Source organism: Hemibagrus wyckioides, linkage group LG11, assembly GCF_019097595.1.
Source record: "Hemibagrus wyckioides isolate EC202008001 linkage group LG11, SWU_Hwy_1.0, whole genome shotgun sequence".
Taxonomy (NCBI): Eukaryota; Metazoa; Chordata; class Actinopteri; order Siluriformes; family Bagridae; genus Hemibagrus; species Hemibagrus wyckioides.
The window spans coordinates 10,631,126-10,653,366 of record NC_080720.1 but is presented as its reverse complement, the minus strand read 5'-3'; the positions used below and the strand labels follow the sequence as shown (position 1 = coordinate 10,653,366).

Sequence of the window (22,241 nt, the reverse complement as noted above, 5' to 3'; positions counted from 1 at the left end):
CTGAGCTTCAGTGGTATAAGCACGTGTGTTCGCTCTACGCACTGATGTGATGGATATTAAACTGCTTAAGGTTCAGGTGTTCAAATGTGACTTCTTGTGTGTGTGTGTGTTTATATGTGTGTAGTCTCCCAGCACAGGCTATTTAATGAGCACCTAGTATCAGCGAGCGGGAATCCAGCTCTGGGGTTACGCAGGAAGAAGCATACAGAGAAGGAGGTACATGCAGATTTGATCAGTGTGCTATCAGTCAGGCTGAGGGAGGGGTACACCATCCGTGACATCAGCTTCACTAAGGGTAAATACACGTTATTTGTATTGCTCTCTCTCTTCCTCTCTCTCTCTCTCGCTCTCTTTCTGTCACTTTTTTATGGCTTTTAAGGTTATATTGAAAACACATTAAGGGTGTAACAATACAGCATATCATAGTGGGCAGTACAAGGCTCTCGATTTAAACAGTATATTTAATATTCTATAAAATAATGTAGCTTCTGCATCATAACAGTATTTATGAGTCTATATCGTTATACTGAGACACCACTGTATTGAAATAGTATCAAATTTGTCTTGTTCAACACCCAAAGCTTTGCTTTTGTATGCATAAGTGGAAATATACAGATAACAGGAAAGGTTTACTTATACTGTATTATATTACTAAGGCTATGACATCAGTAACAATGCTATAACAGCAGTAATAATCCAGTGAGACATGATTAATGTTAAGAATAGACGTTTGTGAGATCTGCAGAATTGGTCCATGTGTAGGTTTGCTGGTGGGACCCGCTCACTCACTTTGCTTCACACAACCTCCCTCCCTCTATCTTCAGGAGGCACACATTTGGAGGTGAAGTTGGTGTTACTATGGAAGCACAACATGCGCATTGAGTATGTGGCGGCGGCGTCATGGCCTCTGCTCCATCCTGAGCACAGCACGTGGATGGAGGTGACCATGGAAGGCAGCTATGACATCTTGCATGACCTCAGCTGTACACTGCGCAAACCCATCACCAGCCCATACCGCACCGCTGTCATCCGGCGCTTCTGGAACACTCTGCATGGGTAATACACACATTTTAGGAACCCCTGTACACCTATTCATTCATGCAGTTATTTAATCAGTCAAACGTGTGGTTAAAGTGCAGTGCATAAAGTCAGGCCTGCAACTTTGGATGATATTCACATAAGTTATCAGAATGCAGGAAGGGGAAAAAAAAAAGGTGATCTCATTGTTGAACTGTTTGTTGGTGTCAGATGGGATGGTTTTTATATCTATTACTGCTGATCTCCTGGGATTTTCACCTACAACATTTTCTAGAGTTAACTCAGAATGGTGCAATAAAAAACATCCAGTGAGAGGTAGTTCAGTGGACAGACAAGGCTTGTCGATGAGCTGACCGAAAGGCTACAGTAACTCAGATATCCAAGCTCAGTGAACATATTTCTGGATACAGTCAAATCTGAGTTTTACTTAATTAAAGAACTAGAACAATTGTATTCATTTCTGAAGCCCAATTCCTGATTGTTATTCCGGGGATGGCTTTTATTTAGGAGTCCACAGTGTTAAGACAGCCATCAGGTGTAGGAGAAATCCTCAAACAAAACTGAAATCTGTTGTAATAAATCATGTATTTTGTTGTATTTTGTAGCAGAAACAAATGCATGGAAACACGCTTCAACATGAGTTTTACTTTGACATAAATAATTAAGTACTGCTATCATAAATTTATTCTTCGGACTGGATTCAGATTTTGGACGCTAAGGTTTTTACGACCTTCAGTAATTATGCTTTTTCCCTGCAGCATCAACCAGACAGACCAAATGCTGGTTCACCTGCAGTCCTTTAACTCCATCCCAGAACACTACACCATTCCTGAAAGCACTAAAAATGGCGTGCCTCTCTTCTACATCCCACCTGGATCCACCACACCAGTAAGAGCAGTAATCTCTCCGATACACCACTTATCATCCACCTATTGTAATGGTATCCCAGAATATAATATGAGGTCACCACTCAACAGACCTGATAAAATAAACCTCATATGAGCAGAGAAACATCTTCAAGTCAAACACAATTCCTGTGACTTTGACTCACAATTGTTAGTTGTGTACATTTGGTGGTACCAAATCTTGAACCTTTCTACCTCAACACAGACAGTTCATGGGCTAAAAAATTTGGAGTCATTTTGGAAGGAAAGAGTCATTAAAAGAAAGCTGAGGATGGGACGGGGAGATATGGAAAGTAATGTAAAACAATAGCACAACTGGGGACCCTTAACCATATTATTGCCGAGTAAAATAGGTATCGGTATATAATTTGGAAATAATTGCGTATTTAAGTGGTGTCTATTACAGTAGCATCTGTTACAGTGTCTCTGCTTGAAGTCAGAATGACCCCAAAAACCTCCCACAGTTCTTATCTTTACACTGTTTGTTAAGAAACTCTCAAATTTGATTACCGAACAAATAAACCAGTGGAACAACAGGCTGTATGTGATTTCCGGGTCAGTTTAAGCAGGTGATTAGTGTGGAGAAGCATTGTGAAAAAGCTATCCCGGTTTATAATACAAGCCTGCTCTTCTCTCCTCTTCAGGTCCTCTCCTTACAGCACAGTGGCTCCAAAGACTCCAGCCATTCACAGTTTGCCTCCTACTGGAAGCCCATCCTGTCCATGGATGCCAACGTCTGGCAGCGCTGGTTACACATGCACCGTATCGCCATCATCCTGGAGCACGATGTGTGAGTTACCTTTTTTCCCCCTCATATGTTGTATCCCATTGTCCTGGGACACAATTAAGAACTTCTAACTACTAAAAACATAGTAAAATTTATTAACTAAGCTGATCAGAGCAAAGCATTAAAACTATATTTGTGCCTGTGTCTCAATTACAGTCCCGTTCCAAAGCACATCCACAGCGCAGGCAGTAACGGCCGGTTCAGCACCATCCAGTGCCGAATAGCCCACTCAGCCCTCACTTCACTGCTGAGGGACTGGAGCAGCTTCGTCCTGGTGGAGAGCTACTCCTACGTCAAATTCATCTACAGGTATGATTAAACACCTCAAGATAGCCTTTAAGTAGAAATGGTTATGTTCGTGTAATGGAGATCTGAGTCTGATACTTTCAGTTGTTTTTAGTTTATGATCGATTGAAACATTGCACTTGGGTTATCCTCATTATTCCAAAAATACATTATTTAAAAATTAGATCTGTTTTTAACTACCTTAGTCTGAACATATTAAACAATAATTATTAATAATAGTATCCACAGTGGTGCTTGAAAATTTGTGAATCTGATCTTCACCCAAAAAGAGAACCAAGTCCAAATGACTAAATACAATATTTTTGTTTCATTTGTTTATTTATTCTGAAAAACTATTCCATATTACATATGTGAGTGGCAAAAGTACGGGAACCTGAAGGATTAGCTGTTAAACTGATGTCTGGTGTTTTCAATCAGCTGTGAGTGAGCGCCCTGTTTTATTTAATGAACCAACACATGTTTGTGGAAGTTAATCCAATAGAAATGTTGTGGAAGGCCCTGAAACAAACATGTGAGAAAACCTACCAACCTCCCAGAGTTGAAGATATTCTATAATGAGGAATGGGCTAAAATTCCTCCAAGCTGATCTGATGTGCAGCAGTGATAGTTGCAGTTATTGGTGCACAATGGGCTATCATAGCTATAATGGAAGTGAGACTAGGAAATAATGTTCCACAAGATTAAATCTAACTATAACCTGTAAAAGATTTGTAAAGATACAAAAATGCTGCTTGCATAATTATTCAGCTATTATTAATTAACTAATAATTGGCCATTCCTTGTAAAAATAACAATTCCCATTTTCTGAACAAAAACTTCCTCAGTTGAAGTGAAACTATTAAAATGAAAACTGTCTAAATTAAACCTATCTATCTATCTATCTATCTATCTATCTATCTATCTATCTATCTATCTATCTATCTATCTATCTATCTATCTATCTATCTATCTATCTATCAGCACTCCTGCCCACCTGCCCATCTCCTTCTATCTGGTGCGTCTCATCTCTAAAGCTCCATGCATGGTGCTTCGTTTGGGCTTTCCCATTGGAACTCCTGCCCACACCAGGAACAAGGTACATTAAAGCACACATGCTAAAGTCCTTTTGAAAGCCCTCCAGAGGAGCACAGTGTCTGACATCAGACCTTAAACATCTTACACTCAGATGTTTAGCGCTCTAAAACCTGTGCAATGGTTTAAGCAAAAGTCCAAGTTTATTAACTTCTGATTTCTTTGGCCTTAAGCTATGGATTTTTCTCTTTGAGGAAAGTTTACAAAAGCATTTACTTTTACCATTTTTCTCTCTGATTCTAGAGCTTAAGGCCATGTTACATGGAAGCTGTTTTTTTAATGATTTTGATATGAAAATTGTACAAGCTATACTATGCAAAGTATGTGCTTTGGAAGAGACACTGTCTTTAATGTCTTTATTATTCTGCTGGCAGATTGTGGATGAGCTGCGAGAGCAGATTCTCAAACTTCGTTTCCCCCACCGGGTGCAAAATAAAGAAGCCACGCCAAAAACCAAACGGAAGAATCTGGGTAATGCTTCTCCCTCCAAGTCCCCGCCTCTTCCAGCACCGAAGCCTGCTCTATCCGACCGGCCATGTGTAGTCATCTTCAACAAACCTCTGGAAAAACTACTGATCAGGTCAGCAGTAGACCCCTTGTCACATCCTTCTTGATTAGAGAAGTCAGAGGAGAATGACCAGACTGATTTGAGTAGACGGACTGTAGTAACTCAACCATGCTGAGCAGAAAGCACGCACAACACATTGAACTCGAGGTAGATGGATGTACAACATCAGAAGACCTCACTGGGTTCCACTGCTCTCAGCCAAGAACAGGAATCTGAGGCTACAATGGACACAAGCTGATTAGGGTTAGAGTTAGGTTAGGTTTCGGGTTTGCCCTCTATTACGGATTTTAAGCGATCTTTTGCACTTATATTGTAGGTATGAGAAGCTTCCTACAGACTTCCGGACACCCTTCATGTTGAACCTGGAGGCTCTGGGTCAGCCGCTGTCTGTGGCCACGGGCCGCACCTCCTCCTCCACAATGGCGTTTCTCTCACGTTATTTCCTTCAGCAGCGCTGGGTATGGACAATGCAGAGCGGCCCAGGGGGTGTGGTTTCACTGCACGCTGTTGCACACATCCTTTCCACACTTGCAGAGTGAGTTCAATACACTTTCTTTACTCTCAGAGAGTCTAATACACCTTTACATTTTTAGAGTCTCGGCTCTTTCCTCTTGGTATGTAAAGGTTTACTAAATTGATGGGTGTTGAGGCCTAATGCATTCTGTGTATGTTCTTGTGTTTGGTGTGTCTTTGCAGGATCCGTCTATCTGAGGGCTTCCACTTTGCAGCCAGTGGTGAGGGAATCGTCAACATGGTGATGGAACTACCCATTGCTGTCAAAACACCAAAGGTTCGACTTAAGTCACAAAAACAGGGTTTTTTTTCCATTTGCAATTCTTCCCATATGCTTGAGGTGCACTGCTGTAGACTTATCAGTTGTGTCCCAATTGTATTTGACAGTAAAGGACCTTCAGGGTCTTTGTACCTTTGTCCGTGTTTCTCACTGTGTCTCATTAATCTGGCCTGTTGTTTAAACGTGTCTGTAGGGGACTCCAGCTCTGCAGGACACACAGCAACACACATGCATCGTCCAATATGTTCTGTTTCCTCCTCACTCTACCTCCACTAAGGACAGGTAAGAGCGTTCACACCAGGTTCTTGTTTTTTATTACGTTTTATTACAGTGTTATTTTTATTTACTCAATTTAAATATCGTTATTTATTATAGATGTCATGAAGTCTCATCGTACTTTGAACTGAAGTGATTAGTTATGAACGTATGACTGTGGAGTGCTGGAAGCTAAAGCTCTATTGAACTGTTTTTGCACGCTGTTTATTAAACCTGATTATAAACTGCAGAATTAATAATCAGAGTTTATGAGGCAACAAAATCACTAAACTTTGCTTTGCTGCTTTCTGACCTCCTTTCTTTATTCTACTTTTGTTAGTTTTTTTGCCTCTTGTCTTGACAGTTTCTCCACAGATGATGACAATGACACAGAGGTGGAGGCCATAGACGTTGAGACGGAACTGAACCTGGTGACCGAGTGCTGGGTGGAGCCTCAGAGCGGGAGTGTTTTGAGCCACTCGGAGCAGCAGCGCCACTTTCACAACCTCAGCTACCAAGACATCCCTCAGGCTGTCAGTATCTTCTAATATACACAGCATGCCAAACTAAACTGAGTGATCTGATGAGCTCATGTGTGCGGAAATGTGTTGACTGCCATATTGTTTCTTGTAGATTTTTCCCCGTGATCAATCGTGCATGTCCACCTTATTGACGTTTGAGTACCTCATACAGCTGTGTAAAAACAAAGATCAGCCCCAGCCTCTTAGCAACAGCAAAGATGCTACAGGTCGGAAAATGACATGTTCCTTTTTTGAAATTGTGCATTTGGTCATATCTATTCACTAATACTTTGCATGTGCATGTATATCTGCTTTTGTGACTACAGGGGAGACCCCAGGTGCTACTCCAGCTGAGAGCATACATATGGTGCCTTTTCAGTTTGACCTGATGAAGCTGCTGCCTAGATGTCAGCAGATAGAGCTTTTCTTCTATACTTTCAGCAAAGGTACTGCTGCTATGTCTTTACATCTTTACATACTGTTATGCTTTTAATGACACTAGGTGAAGCTTTTCCTCAGAAAATATGTATTTAGGAGTCTCCAGAAATGTCTCACCCAGGAGTTTTTATTGAGTATTAATGTGAAAGACCTCATCTAGCTGCTGGTGTTGATACAGCTGAAATACTATAGGACTGTATTGTTGTAATACTGCTGAAATATCTCACTTTGCCTACCTTGACAATAGCCAGTGGTGCTATCCAAACAAATCCATCTTTACATACACTCCTTTAAACATTTATACAGTGCCTTCCACATACACAGTGGTGCTGGTGGTTGCATCATGTTGGCCTTTGGCCTTTCAGTCGATTCTCTGCCTAGTGCTGTATTCTTTCTATTTTTCAGAATAACACATATACTGTGTTCAGAATTTGGGATTTAAATCGAATAGATTGTGATTGTGTATTAAGTTGCTTTGTTTTTTCTCTCTGTATTGCCATCTATAGCGGAGAATGAAGAAACTCTCCAGAATGCTCCCTCTCTCCCCAATGATCTGCTGCTCAGCCTTTTCCATAGCTCTCTACAGAACGAGTTGAGCGACCGGGAGATAACACTGGCCGATGGAGATCACATGACTTTCATGAATCACATTCTAGAGAGGGAGCGTGACGGCCATGTGGCCCCGTTCTCACTACCTGTGATTAAAGGTAATTAATCTGTAGGTGACAAAAAGGAATCCGAATTCGTAAACACATGACATGCAACACACACAAACGCACCATTTGCTCCATACATATGAGTAATAGATTATTCTATTGAGTTTTATGAAATGTTATAGTGCTTCTGGATTAGCGTGACACAGAGAAGTGTTCAAAAGTGATCAAATTGGTAAATAATTGTAAATGTGAGTCCAGGAGTTTTATACCACATTCCACACAGCAGGATACAGATCCTCAAGATACTTCCTGTTGCAATGTGAGACTTTGTAATAAACAAATCCACAGATCTTCTTAATTTTATTCACATTTTCTGTGATGTAGTTCAGTATTGAATCAAATACATTTGGCTCCAGGAAATTGTATGTATCTTGATGGAACATGATGACCTGGGATAGCTGCCATTGTCCTTGTGAGTTTATTCACAATGTAATAACTCAGTTTCTGTTCTAACTCTAACTGAGCCGAGGGACTTCGGTGATGTATTAGCCTGGCATCAAAATACAAGATGTTTTTCGGGTTTATAAATATAAGCTGTTAGCGATGTTTTTCCTTCCACGTGAAGCTGTTTTGTGTTGTATGTTTGACAGTAGTGTTCCCACAATCTATTGTGGGCTGTGATGTTGAGTTTTCAGGATCATGATGCAACACACAAAACTTGGAACAGCTGAAGTGGTGCACAGAGTATGACAGTGTAGAGCAAGACCATGCACAGAAATGCAGCACCAGAATGTAATCACTGCTTGTTTAGCAGAGATGTGGTTGTCTGTGGACAGATGTGGGTGTGTTATTCATTCAGTATCTTTTTTTAACGTATAGATAGTTATATATAATGTGTATATTGGCTATTCGGACAACATTGGTCATTTTTGAGTAGGCTTTATTGTGTGGATGTTAAGCAAACTCTACAATACTTGGAGAAGCTTTCAGTTTTTCAAGTTTCTGCAGATTTGAGCCAAGGTGTGTGGCGCTATCGCAACACACATTCAACCAAAGACCTCTCTGATTCACGTTAGTCAAGCATGATGAGTACAGCTACCATAGAAAGTGATTACATATGCATCTTCACTGATAGTAGTTTAAAAGAAGAATCCTGTGCTAGTTATTTCACCAATTCAAGTAGTTTTACAAACAAATAAAGTTTTCAAAATAGCTACAGCAATATCAAGCATTGTTGGGACTGGAGGGACTGGCAAATATCCACATGATAAACAAAAGCCCCTCATATTTTGTGTGTGGTTGTGTTTATAGAAGAGGGCCTGAAACCTACAGAGAGACAAGACACAACGTTGTCCTTCCACACGGCTGGGAGCAGTAAAGAGGTGACGGGATCCACCAGCACTCTGCAGGTATTACACAAACTCTCATATCATGCAGTTTTGTTTATTACCACAGCATCAGCATGCCGACACCACGTCCGATCCTCTGTTACGATCTCCTTTCATCGTCTGACTTCATACTGTTCATGCCGGAATGGTATCGCTTCTGGCTCTGATAATGGTACCAAGCCACCAGTAGTGTATCTGTTAGTGGCTATAGATGTATGAGGTCCTTTTATGTGTTTGTCTCTGTGTGTGAACAGAGTTTCAGTAACACAGATCTGGTGGATGAGGAGCCAGTGCTGATAGAGAAAGAGAGACTTTCTCCTCAGTGGAAATGCTATGCTAAACATATCAGCGCTCAGCAAGTGCTACTCATCTTCCTCCCAGCCACCTACACCGGTAATGCAACCAAAACACACCACACACACACAAAGAGAACATTGTGTGTCTCATCACCTGATTAATTGTCTGCTGCATAATCTACAGCATATCAAACTGTAAACTGAATTCGCAGAGGCAGCTTACAAATTGAAATAAATTCAGAAACACGTACACCACAGCGCAACAGCTAAATCCTTGGAGATACTATACAACTTAAAAAATTCTGAAAGATTATGAGATATTTCACAGTTAAATGTGGAACCAACCGGGACTGAAGTAGCACACCAGCATGTGGGTGAGAAAGTTAGTTAGTTAGAAACCAAATGAGTCCATTTGAAACCCATTAACAACCATCATTAACACTCTCTTTGTAAATATGTAATTGTAATTTTGTGTTGTTGCCTCAGATGTGCAGATCCTTATGTCCTTCGGTCTGGGACTTGAACCGCAAGTCAATGGTGCTTGTGATGAGGACGAGGAGGAGACGCTGAGTCTTGAGAACAACCAGTCACAGAGTGGATCCCTCAGCAGCTCAATTAATGGCCCTTTAGCCGAGACGGAGTGTGTGGTGGAAGCAAGTGATGGACAATTTCTGTTGGCAGCTGAAACGCTTTCGGGAAACCTGGAGGACAAGGAGAGCCAGACTCCTGCAGGTTGGCACGTGTGTGTGTGAGTGTGTGTGTGTGTGTGTGTGTACTGCACACATCATGTCTGCTCAGTCCCATCTTTAAGCCTAACCACATTAACTTAAGTTTTTGCCTAACAAATTTCGGAAAAATCAATTCTTCTATCCATTTTTCCTTCCCTGTCACCGAATATGCTCTCACACTGATGCCCACACTGGTGCTGGTGTGTGTTCAGTCTCATCCGTAGAAGAGAAGGACAGTGTGCAGTTTTCAGAGCCGCAGAAGCTTGATTACCATTGGCAGCTTTCCCAGCAGAGTGGTGGAGATGTGGCTCGTCCTCGCTGTCCCGTATACATCTACAACTGCTGCATGGACTTACTCAAAGACCAGCTGCTCCAACAGCACTCCAACCGTCGACCCAAAGATGTCTTCCTCAGGTACACACACAGATGCATTTAGGAGCAGACTTTCTTTTGAACAGACAAGCATTTGATTTCTCACCTAAAGTGGTTTTACTAATTAACTACATCTTCTTGCCCTACTTCTAACTAAATCGACACGTAATGTAGGTTTGAGAAGATAGCAAGCAAGTCAAATCAAACACAGCTCATGTTAGAAGTGATGTATGATTTTATAGGTGTGTATAACTATAAAACTGTATAATTATGATGTAACTGCCCATCCATTGTTTTATCTGAAATGACCTTATTACGAAATACAGACACGCAGGAAAACACGAACCCTTACAAATGCCTCAGTGACCATGACATGTATTTGTTTCTGCGGAAAGAAACTACTGTTTCCCTTTTTATCTCAAGTATAGTCACTGAGCCAAGCCATGTTTAGTGCCTTGAATCTGCATGCAGTTTACACAGTGTTAAATCAGTTAAGCTTCTATGACCTGTTAGCGATATAAGCCACTTAGATAAGTACGATAAAGCTGCTAAGCCTTGACTGATGGAGGTGATTGTATTCTTTAAAGTACTGGTCTTAGCATTTAATCTCTGCTTTTTCCTTTTGATGAGGATAGATCTCAAGATGCACTGTCCTGGGAGCTCAATCAGCAGCAGAAATCCAGGTAGCAATGCTTACTGTTTCCAGCTGCTGCTACAGAGCCGAAATTACCCACGTCCAGACCTGCTCTACCAAAATATTTGTTTTTAATAAGCTTTGTGCTTGGCAGTGGACTCAGAATTATTTGGGACCTGAATGTTAGTTCAGTTTATAATTCTAGCACCTCCTGCTGCAGACCTCCTGTCCTGCTGAATTCAGTCTCTTCTATCTGTCTGCTTGCTTGCTTGCCACTGTATGTGTAGCAGGCAAATTTGGACATACTGATGGGTACAGCTTGGTACTGTAGAGTGAAATGACTAAACTTATGAGTGGTGCTTGAAGGTTTTGTGATTAACTTCTAGTTTCTGGTTGGGTTAAGACTTAAATTTTCTCAGTATATGGTGAGTTGAGATAATGGCATCCTTTACAGGTGCCCCCCCCCAACTCTTTGGAAAGCAAAATATAAAGCCTCATTTTGTCCTCATTCCAGATACAATATAATGTTTATTGTGTACTAAGAACACACTCATTTAACCATCCATCCATACCCGCTTTATTCCTAATTAGGGTCTGCTGGAGCCTATCCCAGCACACACTGGGCGAAAGTCAGGGGTACACCATGGACAGGTCACCAGTCCATCACAGGGCCACATATAGACGGACAACCACACACACTCATTCCTATTGGCAATTTATTGGAATTACCAATCAACCTAATGTACATGTTTTGGATTGTGGGAGGAAACCGGAGTAAACCCACACAGGCACGGGGAGAACATGCAAACTCCACACAGAAAGGCCCCTCCCGTTCAAACCCGGGATTCGGACCCAGGACCTTCTTGCTGTGAGGCAACAGTACTAACCATTAAACCACCGTGATGCCCCTCATTTAACCAGTAATGTTATAATGTGAATTTCTTAGCAAAAAGGAACCTGTTGGATGCTCACCTGTTGTCAGTTATTTGTTTATTTTATTATAACAAAGGTGCAGATTTAATTCCACACATGACCTTCAGAAATGGACGTCATCCCAATATGACTAAAGATACTTCTTTTCTGTTCTCTGAAATGCTTATTTTTTTTCAGTTTGTCCTTCCAGTGTCTGAAACCTGAAATCAATTTCTGCAAAGTCTTCACGTTGCAAAAAGTGTTATTGCCCTGCTTTTCCTCCTGATCTGTAGCGCACGCTTTGGATGCAGCCTGCCGTATTTCCTGTGCTTTCTTTGATTAGGTCGTCCGCAGCGGTGGGCTTCAATCATTGACACTTGCAGGGAACAAATTGGGGCATGGCCGATATGAAACAAATCAGTCCTGATAAACAATAATGTTAGTTATATGATCAGGAATTAGGCAGGCGTTAATATGTTTCATTAAACATGCCTTAGGGTTTTCTATGTTTAGTTGGATGATATGGATCCACAGATATTGTTTATGTGTTTGTAAGACAGACCTTTGAAATTGGGTGTTTTCATTTGCACAGTAGATTACTAAAATGGAGTCATGGAGAGAAGAAAGATGAATCAGTGTTAGGGATTTCCTGGGAGAGTGGCAAGACACTTTGGAGGAAACCTAACATAATGGGTTGTTCTGGTCATCATCCTCCGGACATCATCCACACAGTGAAACATGGTGGTAGTAGCGTCCTGTTGTAGGATGTGCTTCTTCATCAGGGACTAGGAAAATGGTCAGAGTTTAGGGGGAGTGAAAAGCATGGAAGAAAACCTGGTAGAGTCTTAGAGAATCTATTAAAGGTGTTGCCAGACATGCTGCCAAATATCTAATCCAATCTAACAGAGCTTCTAGAAGAATGGGGGGAAAAATGATCAGGATCCTGATCCTAATGCAAAGCTGACAGAGATAAATTGATTGTAGTCAAAGGTCATTCTACTACGTATTTTTTCCCCGGTGTGAAAACGTAAGCAAAGCAATAAAACAAAGCAAAAGAAAATGTTTATTTTTTTATTAGAAACGATATATTGTGTAAATCACATGGTAAAAAACAACAACAACAAAAGTCCCAAGAAGTGTAAAAGGTCCATGGGGCTTTAAATATTTATTCTATGGAATCTTTTCACAGAAATGACATATCGGTTGTGCCCCAGAACAAATACACACATTAAATGATCAAATACTGCTACCTAGTGTGGGTTTATGATTGCTTGTTTTTAGCAGTCAGCCTGAGGACACTAGTTTAATGTCCACTTTAAAGTGTACTGTGTTATTAGCAGATTTAACTGCATATGTGTGTGGTTTTCTGGTCCTCTTCTTGTTCCAGCTTGACTGCATGTGTGTGTTGTGTCATTACTGATGGTGTGTGTGTCGGTGTGCTCGGTTCAGGTCTCTCTCTCAGGAGCGCAGCAGTGCCTCCTCTTGGTCAGAGCTCATCACTCATCCCCACAAACAGAAAGAGCTGGCTAACTACTGTAGCCTACTTCAAGAGCACTACTACCAGAGCTACGTCCGGGGTACACGCACATGCACGCACTTATACATACAATCTTCTGTGTTTACATCCTGTTGTGGTCACATAGATAACTCAGCATCATCTTACACACATGGTGTCATTTTTGTTTGTATTTATATAGGTGTATTTGTCTGGTCATGTGCTGCATGTGTGTAACTGTGTGTATTTACTTGTGTTGATCTGTCTCTCAGTGTCATTCTCTGTGTCTGTGTGTGTGTATAGGCATGTGTATCTATTTATGTTGGGCTGCAAATGTTTACGTAATAAAAATAAGTGGGAATTTTGAGGACGTTTTTGAGGAAATTATATATGTAGGCATTGCATTATTTAAGGTCGGTGCAAGTGTTTCACAAAGTGTGTGTGTGTGTGTGCGTGCACGCTGTGTTTCACAGGTGTGTTTCGCAGCTTGCAGCTGGCGTACAGTATCTCCTCCCAGGACGTCCTGACAGCAATGGACTACTGTGAGGAATCTCTGCAGGAGATTGACATCACTTCCTTCCTTCAGACGCTGTGTGGTCATATACGCTCATTCCGTGAGCAACACGAACCCCATAGAGCCGAGAGCACGAGGAAAGCTCTGAGGAGGGGGGCCACCTTCACTATTGGAGAGGAGGAGGATGAGAGACCAGGGAGAGCGATGTTAGTTTCTTCATCCAGGTAACAGCTTGATAGATGTGATGAGTCACTGCATCACATAATGTACTTTTTTGCACTTTATAGGCAGCGATGGGAAACTTTTATCTGCCTACGGAAATCAGTTTATTCTGTTGTAGTATGTGGATTATAAGAATGTTATTTACAAAAGGAGAATTGTTTTATGTGTGTGAAGACACATTTATTATATTAGAGGAGGTTTTAACCTTTAACTTTAGTGGCAGTGTGAGGGAGTAGGAATGGATATGAATACTTGCATATGACAGCAATGCTCAATAAATAAATGTTTAATTAATGAACCAATTGATGGTTTGTTGGATGTATATATGTGTACATATATATATATATATATATATATATATATATATATATATATATATATATATATATATATATATATATATGATGTATATATATATATATATATATATGATGTATATATATATATATATATATATATATATATATATATATATATATATATATATATGATGTATATAACCACTTTATAGTGGTCAGAATCCAGAATCTTGCCTGGGAAAACTTTGATATTTACATTTATCCATTTAGCAGACACTTTTCTCCATAGTGACTTGCAAATGAGGAAATACAAGCAAAGCAACATATCAAGCAGAGGACAATACAAATTGTACTACCCTACAGGATTTTTAATTGAAAACACCCTGTGTGGCTTGCCAGTCTGTCACAGCGCTCCATGCACCCACACATTCACACACACAATCACACCTAGGGACAATTTAGATTAGCTAATCCATCTACAGCCATGTTTTGGAAGGTGGGAGGAAAGTGGAGAAGCTGTAAAACTCATATTTGTGTAAAACATGTGAAACTCCGCACAGACATCACCCTGAGATCAGGACTGATTGGGGAGATGTCTCTGTAATGTTTTGTTTTCTTGCAACCTTATTCTTAAACAGCTAGATATGTTCAAATATGTTAAAATGCCCTCTGTTTAGTGTCGAGCTGGATGATGTAAGTGAGATGGAGTCTAAAGGGAAAGTGTCGACTCCCACTTCTCCTGAGGCCCCAGACGAATCCCGTTCCCTCAGAATCCCGGAATTCCCTCTGTCTCTGCTCCATTCTCAGCAGAAGTGTGAGGTGTACCCCGACCTGCACAAAATCATACAGGTTGTACATCAAAATCGACTGACATTAATCAAGCGACTGATATATCTGCTGTGTAAACCCCCCTAATATCTTCATTTCTCTTGTATAGGACAAATTCATGGAGATCGGTGCTCAACATTTTAAAGCCGTTCCCTCCAATCCACACTATTTCTTCTACTGCCCCCAGTCCTCAAAGAAAGATGTGAGCTTTATTTTTGTGTCATAATTTTTTTTTTGTTGTTAAATCCTGGAACCTTTGTACAGTAGATCATGAGCTTTTACTTTCTTTTTAATCTGCAGGAGGATTCGGATGAAGAGAGAGAAAGGAGGCCTAGTGAGGACTGTGATGTCTCGGAGGCTGAGCTGGCCACAGAGGATGGTGAGAAATCTACTTGAACTACACATTTATCTCCTACCGGCTCTGGAGTTTTACATTTACTTTTTACATTTATGGTGTTTGGCAGACAGGAGTCTTATCCAGGGTGAGTTACCGAAGTGTTTTTAAGGCTCATTTAATCAGTCTATCAGTAAATATATCCTGATACTGGGCCACAGACAGAAAGTCTAAAAAGGTTTCTCTGGGAGATAATAAAGTACAAAAAACACACAGACAACACACACACACACAAATATTCTCCGTATACTTATCATTAGATAAAGTTTTATTACAATGCAGTAACTAAACAAAAATAACACATAGAAATGTAAATTGTAGCCTAGAAAATAAAGAAAAAGGCAGAACAGGCCACGCCCACAAGTGATGTGACGCACTTCTTTCTTGCTTGTGTGAAAGCACTATTATTAAATGCAATAAAATATTTCCCACATTGATTATTAAAAGCAACAAATACTATTGCTGCTCGCTTTAGTACTTTGTATTAACGTCATTAAACCGAATTCTCAGAGAATGTGTCCGGCTGCTGCATGGTGACAGAGAGCGACACGGATCTGGAGGTGGAGTATCAGGACCAAGGGAACGGGAGAGCTGAGGAAGGAGACACGGAAGAGGGAGCAGGAAACGACTCTGGGAGTGAGTCAAACACTGTAAACCAGGACGAAGACTCTTTCAGCATCCTGGATGGAGACTCGGTGCTAGAAGCTCCTGAACCTGAGATGCCTCCTTTGTTTGTCCACCTCGTCTGCTCACTTAGCACAAAAGGCTGCCATGGCTCTATGCCAATTAGGACACTGCCCACCTGCCTGGGTATGTAAAACCACTGTCTGACTCAGAAAAACTGTTAATGAACAGAAGAGTTAGAGAATATTTGGGAATCTTTTTTGTGCGATAGATAGATAGATAGATAGATAGATAGATAGATAGATAGATAGATAGATAGATAGATAGATAGATAGATAATTCCTTTAATTCTCAGTGATTAAATTGTTGTGTCGTTGCAGGTGAGCTGATCAGTTGTCTGGATAATGCAGAGTCTCTTCAGGCGATGGATCTGAACGAGCTCTCTGTCACTCTGGACATCTTCGTGTTGACATTACCTCTGGAAATAGAGGTCTTGGCAACTGGCATCAATCATATAAGGTAAGAACTTCAACTGTATTTGCTGATGTTGTGTTCGTTTTGGTATTGTGAGCCATTGAAATACCAAGTGCATCAATTCAGAAAATGTCCAGTGGACCCTATTTAATGACCCTGACTGCTTGTTTTTATTTCTTTGTGCATGTGTGTATGTGCGTATGTGCGTGTGTGTGTGTGATTGTGTGAACATCCATAGGTACACTTCTGAGAGCAGTGTGTCTATGAACCGCTCCCCTGGCCAGCCGTCCTCCTACCGCTCTGACGAGGAGCTCATGGAGAATCTGGACAGTCTGCGTGGGGTTGGAATGGACGGGTCAGTGTGTTCACTTTGTTTATAATACAGTTATGGGACTAGGTGTGTGCTGATATTTACACCTCACAATATTGTCATTCAAAATGTAGGCATTTTACTATATTCTATTTTGGACTATATTTGGTACTTATTGAATGACTAGTTTGCAGGAGCATTGCGTGTTTCTATCACAGAGAAAGTGAACATGAACGTTTCAAACACATGGCTGATAGAGCTCCTCTATCAGAACATTTAAGGTTTTAGTTTCTGTCCCTGGAGTTCAGTAATGTATTGTTCCCTAACCTTTGTGCAATTCTGATCTTATGCTTTATTGATCTTACACATTCAATGGTGAAATATTTGCTTCATAAGCAGCTTTCATTTTGTCCAGTCACGGGCCCTATGACATTAGCCTCCTGGTGGTCCAGTGGCCTCATTGCTGTGGCCCGGGTACGATTCCCGGGCAGGGCGCTAACCCTGGCACTAAAGAGTTAACTCTCGGTGCCAGTCCAGAGCCCTGATTAAATGGGGGGTTGCGTCAGGAAGGGCATCTGGCGTAAAACCTGTGCCAATCGAAACATGCAGACCAAATGATCCGCTGTGGCGACCCCAAACAGGGAGCAGCTGAAAGAACAACAACAACAAAACAGGCGCTATGACATTACTTATTCTAGTGCAGATTTGGGATTTTAAAAAATGTTTTTGTAATCTAGAAAAATATGTGGAAGACATTGTTGTTTTTTGTGCCCTGTCATATTTCTATCTTATCAGCACACAGTGTGATATTGAAGCTTGGCTTTTCTCTCAGTATGACAGGTGATCCTCTGTCCAAACTCCCAGTGCTTCACAAACAGGCAGTTCTAGCTACCATGGATGAGGTGAGTTACTCTGTCTTGCCGGCTGTGTTACCTCTGCTGTCTGCTTATAAAACCAAAATGATATCAAAAAATAAAACATTATTCTTCTAGAACCCTAACCAGTCAATAAATTAGCATCAGTTCTTGTAGAATTTAATTCAATCTAATTGTTATTATACCTATAAAGCAGTATGTGTGCAGCATACTGTATGTAGACAGAGCAGTTACACAGATGGAGGCGGAGTTCACCCGAAAATGATATGTGAACAATTTCTATTGAATATAATCAGTAGCGAAAGTAACTGTTGTCTGAAAAATGCAGCTTTGTGCTTTGTGCCATATGAGAAAGGTTGTTAAAAAGTAGAGGAGCTTATAGCCACCAGTTTATAGCTACTGACATACAGTTCAATTCATTTGTGTTTATATACGAGAGGAGCCAGACTCACAAGGGAACCCATCCTCATCTGGGTGACGCTGGATAGTGTGATTATAAATAATTAGCTTTTTATAACTACACTATATGGTCCGAAAGTGCAGTTGTGTAACCAGTGCTTTTAACGTGTAGGTTTATTGTTCACTGATGGAGAAGACTGTTTGTGGGAATTGCATTTCTTAAGCTATCAAAGAAATTGTTGCCAGAAAAACTGTTTGTCCAAAGTCGTTGTCGTGGTTTACTAAGTGGCATCATCCACAAGTAATCATACAGCCGCGTGGAACCACAAACAGATTCAAGATTCATTCAAGATTCAAGAAGCTTTTATTGTCATTTCAACCACATATAGCTGACGCAGTAAATAGTGAAATGAAACAACATTTCTCCAGGACCCTGGTGCTACAAAAAACAACAAAAACAGAGTTAGTTATCACTGAAAAATATTCTGCTGATGCCAGTAATAAAAACATAGAGAGACTAAAATATGGAGACTTCTAGGACCATTTGTGACCTGATGAGCTTTCTCAAACCCCCCTCACTTATCTTGTTCTACCTTCTTATATGTTTTATCCTTATCCCTTTTTCTTTCTCTTCCATGTGTTTCTTCTTCTCTCTCTCTCTGCTATAGATCCGCTGGCTGCTGGAAGACGAGATTGTCTCAGCACTTCGTCACTCGTCTGTGGTGGACTGCTCCACTCTGCAGAAGGTGGCCGATCACGTCTTTCGCTCCAGCGGGAGGCCTGGCTGTCATCATGAGCTTGTCCCTCTGCAATTTGTCTTTGGCCCAGAACAATCGCTGGAGAAGTTTAAAGAGGTTTGATGAGTTATTTATTTCTTTTATATGTTCTGATATGGTGTACTTACATAATAATAAATACATAAATGACTATTATTGTTAAAATTGTGTTGAGTCTGTGTGCTTTTAAAATATCTCAGATTTTCCTCAAGGTAGGGACTGATGATGTATTCTGTGGCTGTTCTTTATCTACAGGAGTTCAGACGTTTTTCTTTTCCTGGTTACTTGCTAAATGCGGAGAAGCAAAATTCCTACTACATCTCTCGGAGTCGGCAGCATTCACACAGACTACAGACAGCCCGGGAGTTAAATCAGAAATCCGCCTTTTCTCAGGGAGACGGATCCGTCTCTCAACCATCCCCTCACCTTCCTGAGGTCGATAGCAGCTTGAAAACAGCAGCCAGTCAATCCCCATTTACAAAGGGGTTAGACAGTGAAGCAGAGCCTCAGGAAAAGGAGGTGGAGTCAGAGGTATATTTACCTCAGAGGTTTCAAAACTCCTACACATCCTATATTTGCAAAAATAACCTTGATTGCGGTCCACTGATTTGTACTGACGATGCTATAATCCAGCAGGTTGAAGGAGGTGAGGCAACTCAGATTCAACACCAAACAGAGGAGCAAGAAGAGATCACAGAGGAGGACGAAGAAGTGAAGCCAGTAGCTTCAGATTCAGCCAGTGACACTCTCTCTGAACAAATCAGAGCAGCTGCTACAGATGACGGTCATTCACAGAGCACCAGTCAGCAGACAGGCAGCAGCATGGAGCACAATCCCCCTCCGAAGACTCATTCTGGGAACAGTCTGGAGTCAGTGCAGTCCATTACACATGGTAAGTATTTCCAAAAACATAATGCACCTCATTTATCAGGCAGGTTTTTTTGTTTGTTTATTATTTCCTCACTCCTTGCAGCCTTATGTTTAATTCTTCTTGGATGTTGTATCAGGTATTCATTCCTGTGCAGCTTCCACTATTTGTTCAGTCGGTTCTTGTGCCATCCAGTCGTACCGGACAGACTTTCTGTACCATAACTGTAAAAATATAACTGTCTCCTTTACGTGCCAACTGATGCGTTTTCTGTCACCATTTGTATTTTTTATTTTTTACATTTTCCCCGTAAATGCTTCAGCTAGTGCAGGGATACTTCAGTTCTATACTGTGTGCAACATGCACAGAGTTTCCATAACTGCATGTTATATGAGGCACACGCTGTTCATTTAGCTGTAACATTCTAACATTGCATTGTTTCACATTGTACATGTTTGGCAGTTAACACACATAGATGTTGCTAATGGTACTTCTGATCAGGATTTCAGAAACTCAGGTAAAAAGCAGTGATTACCCCACCTCTAAATTACTAGTGTGAAACGTTCCTCTACCCTGGCTTAAAAGCAAAGTTTAGAACAACAGAAACCCAGGGTTAAGCTCAGGGTGAAAAGCCCTAGTGTGTAAAGTGTTATTCTTTTAGCACTTCGATTCTTTCTTTTCTTTCTGTTCTATTCTTTCTGTTTAAGCCTAAAGCTTAGTTGTCTATTGGTTTGTGTTCTCAGGCAGTGGGAGGATCAGACCGAGCCGAGTCCAGAGTGTCGTCTCCAGCCAGGGGAGCGTGGACTCAGACATGCTCGGTAACACTGTTTATCACTAACTACTTGAATAAGTTATGACTTTATGACTGTTAGGATTGATTCAGGGTTATTTCATATTAGAAATATAGTAATGTGCTTATATTTATACGTGTGTTAGGTTATGATGGTGGAAGCAGTGACTCCGAGTGTGATGGACCCACCATGGACGAGCACGAGATCCACAGTCCTCTCATGCCAGATTTCTGGCTCATTGTACAAATCCAAAAGGACAGACTGGAGGTTTTCTCACACTCCAGGTTTGCCAAGCTCACATGACACGCTACAGCTTCCCATTTCACACACTATTCACGCTCGGAAGTAAAAAGCCTGTAGCGGACTGTTGCGGACAAGTTGTTGACCTTTTATGCATCCTTTACCTTAGAAGGTGCGGGTGGTTCTTGAAATGGTCCTTAAGATCCAATTATTTAAAAAAAAAAAATCTTTTTAAATATTTTAGTAAAAATAAATTGGACCTTGAAGTGATCCTTAAGGTCTAATTATTTATAAAGTATTTATAAATATTTTAACAGTACATTACTCCACCCCAGCCACAAGGAAATGTCCAGTTTGTCACTTTTATTTCCAAGATTCTAACCACAAGCATACACATTATTACTGATATGCTCTCTAATGTGTGCCAGCTGAAGAGCCCAGTACTTGTGCTTATGGCCCACTTGTGGCTCTTGTACATATCGTTTTGAAATGTAAAAGTATCTTGTAGAGTGTAAGTGATGGATGCTTAGTATTAGAGAGTGGGTAATTTGCTTAAACAACATTTTTTGTTATGTAATGTCTAGAATAAAGCAACGCTAGTCATTAGCCATGACATGACAGTCGTCATAACCGAGAGTGCAGGAATATTAAACCATTGTGATTTGGGCTTGTGTGTATATTGCCTCGCTTTATTATTATCATAATTATTGTCTTAATTCAAGACTGCAGTGTGATGTGAATGCTTTTTCTTCTCCACTGTTTTGTACATTGCACTTTTTTTGTGTGTTTTAGGAGTTTTAATGCTGGAAAAGAGACAACGTCTGGAGAAGAAGAAGAGGAGGAGATCCCAGAGTACCTGCGTCTTCATCGGCTTATAGTGGAAGAGATCGGGAAAATCTGCAGAAAAGTCAATCAGGTAAATTTGTACCTGAGCTTCCATTTAGGAGCTATCATATGATTTATTATTATAGGCATTGCAGTATTGTCCTTTACAGTATTGTGATGGTGTGCTTGTGAAAGTTTGTTTTTAATGTGTATTATTGGGTTGGAAATTTTAATGCATGGATATTTGTTTATTATGGAGCTTTTTCTTTTTTATATTTTGTATCTGTTTGATTGTTTGTTTTTATCCTTATCTTTCAACCTTTGGTTTTTCATTGAGCTATATAAATGAAACATACTATTATGATTATTACATTAATATAATGTTTGTTTTGACAGCGCCTCTTGCTACAAGACCTGCATGACAGTCATGTGTGTAATTCACTCCTGGTGGCTGAAAGTGAGGAAGACATCTGGAAAAATGAGCCTCTGTACAGGCAGAGAACGGCCACCTCAGATGGTAAAGATGATAACTGTTGTATGAGTGTAATGGGGGTAAAAACATTCAGTGGAGGCCATCAGCTGTCCATAAGGCAGGACTCTGGAGCAGCACTAGTGATCTGCCTCCATATCTTCCAAAAC

The 22,241-nt window shown here is 40.7% G+C and overlaps 1 protein-coding gene across 20 annotated transcripts in view; it reads left to right on the top strand.

Moving 5' to 3' along the window:
- szt2 (SZT2 subunit of KICSTOR complex) overlaps nt 1–22,241 on the top strand; it is a 94,021-nt gene that overhangs the window by 6,000 nt on the left and 65,780 nt on the right. For 18 of the 20 annotated variants that reach the window (XM_058402093.1, XM_058402102.1, XM_058402098.1 and 15 more), the window contains exons 9-43: nt 125–295; nt 825–1,056; nt 1,797–1,926; nt 2,588–2,733; nt 2,887–3,039; nt 3,997–4,111; nt 4,482–4,687; nt 4,992–5,210; nt 5,372–5,465; nt 5,662–5,750; nt 6,088–6,256; nt 6,357–6,471; nt 6,571–6,690; nt 7,189–7,389; nt 8,650–8,747; nt 8,981–9,119; nt 9,509–9,754; nt 9,963–10,164; nt 10,758–10,805; nt 13,118–13,245; nt 13,637–13,901; nt 14,876–15,047; nt 15,136–15,228; nt 15,327–15,405; nt 15,931–16,230; nt 16,425–16,563; nt 16,757–16,873; nt 17,661–17,730; nt 18,771–18,956; nt 19,134–19,409; nt 19,512–19,770; nt 20,490–20,564; nt 20,683–20,821; nt 21,570–21,693; nt 21,999–22,119. In XM_058402093.1, the coding sequence (XP_058258076.1) occupies nt 125–295; nt 825–1,056; nt 1,797–1,926; nt 2,588–2,733; nt 2,887–3,039; nt 3,997–4,111; nt 4,482–4,687; nt 4,992–5,210; nt 5,372–5,465; nt 5,662–5,750; nt 6,088–6,256; nt 6,357–6,471; nt 6,571–6,690; nt 7,189–7,389; nt 8,650–8,747; nt 8,981–9,119; nt 9,509–9,754; nt 9,963–10,164; nt 10,758–10,805; nt 13,118–13,245; nt 13,637–13,901; nt 14,876–15,047; nt 15,136–15,228; nt 15,327–15,405; nt 15,931–16,230; nt 16,425–16,563; nt 16,757–16,873; nt 17,661–17,730; nt 18,771–18,956; nt 19,134–19,409; nt 19,512–19,770; nt 20,490–20,564; nt 20,683–20,821; nt 21,570–21,693; nt 21,999–22,119 (5,436 nt within the window). The remainder of the gene's footprint in view (nt 1–124; nt 296–824; nt 1,057–1,796; nt 1,927–2,587; nt 2,734–2,886; nt 3,040–3,996; nt 4,112–4,481; nt 4,688–4,991; nt 5,211–5,371; nt 5,466–5,661; nt 5,751–6,087; nt 6,257–6,356; nt 6,472–6,570; nt 6,691–7,188; nt 7,390–8,649; nt 8,748–8,980; nt 9,120–9,508; nt 9,755–9,962; nt 10,165–10,757; nt 10,806–13,117; nt 13,246–13,636; nt 13,902–14,875; nt 15,048–15,135; nt 15,229–15,326; nt 15,406–15,930; nt 16,231–16,424; nt 16,564–16,756; nt 16,874–17,660; nt 17,731–18,770; nt 18,957–19,133; nt 19,410–19,511; nt 19,771–20,489; nt 20,565–20,682; nt 20,822–21,569; nt 21,694–21,998; nt 22,120–22,241) is intronic. The other 2 variants (XM_058402095.1, XM_058402101.1) reach the window with 2 other exon arrangements.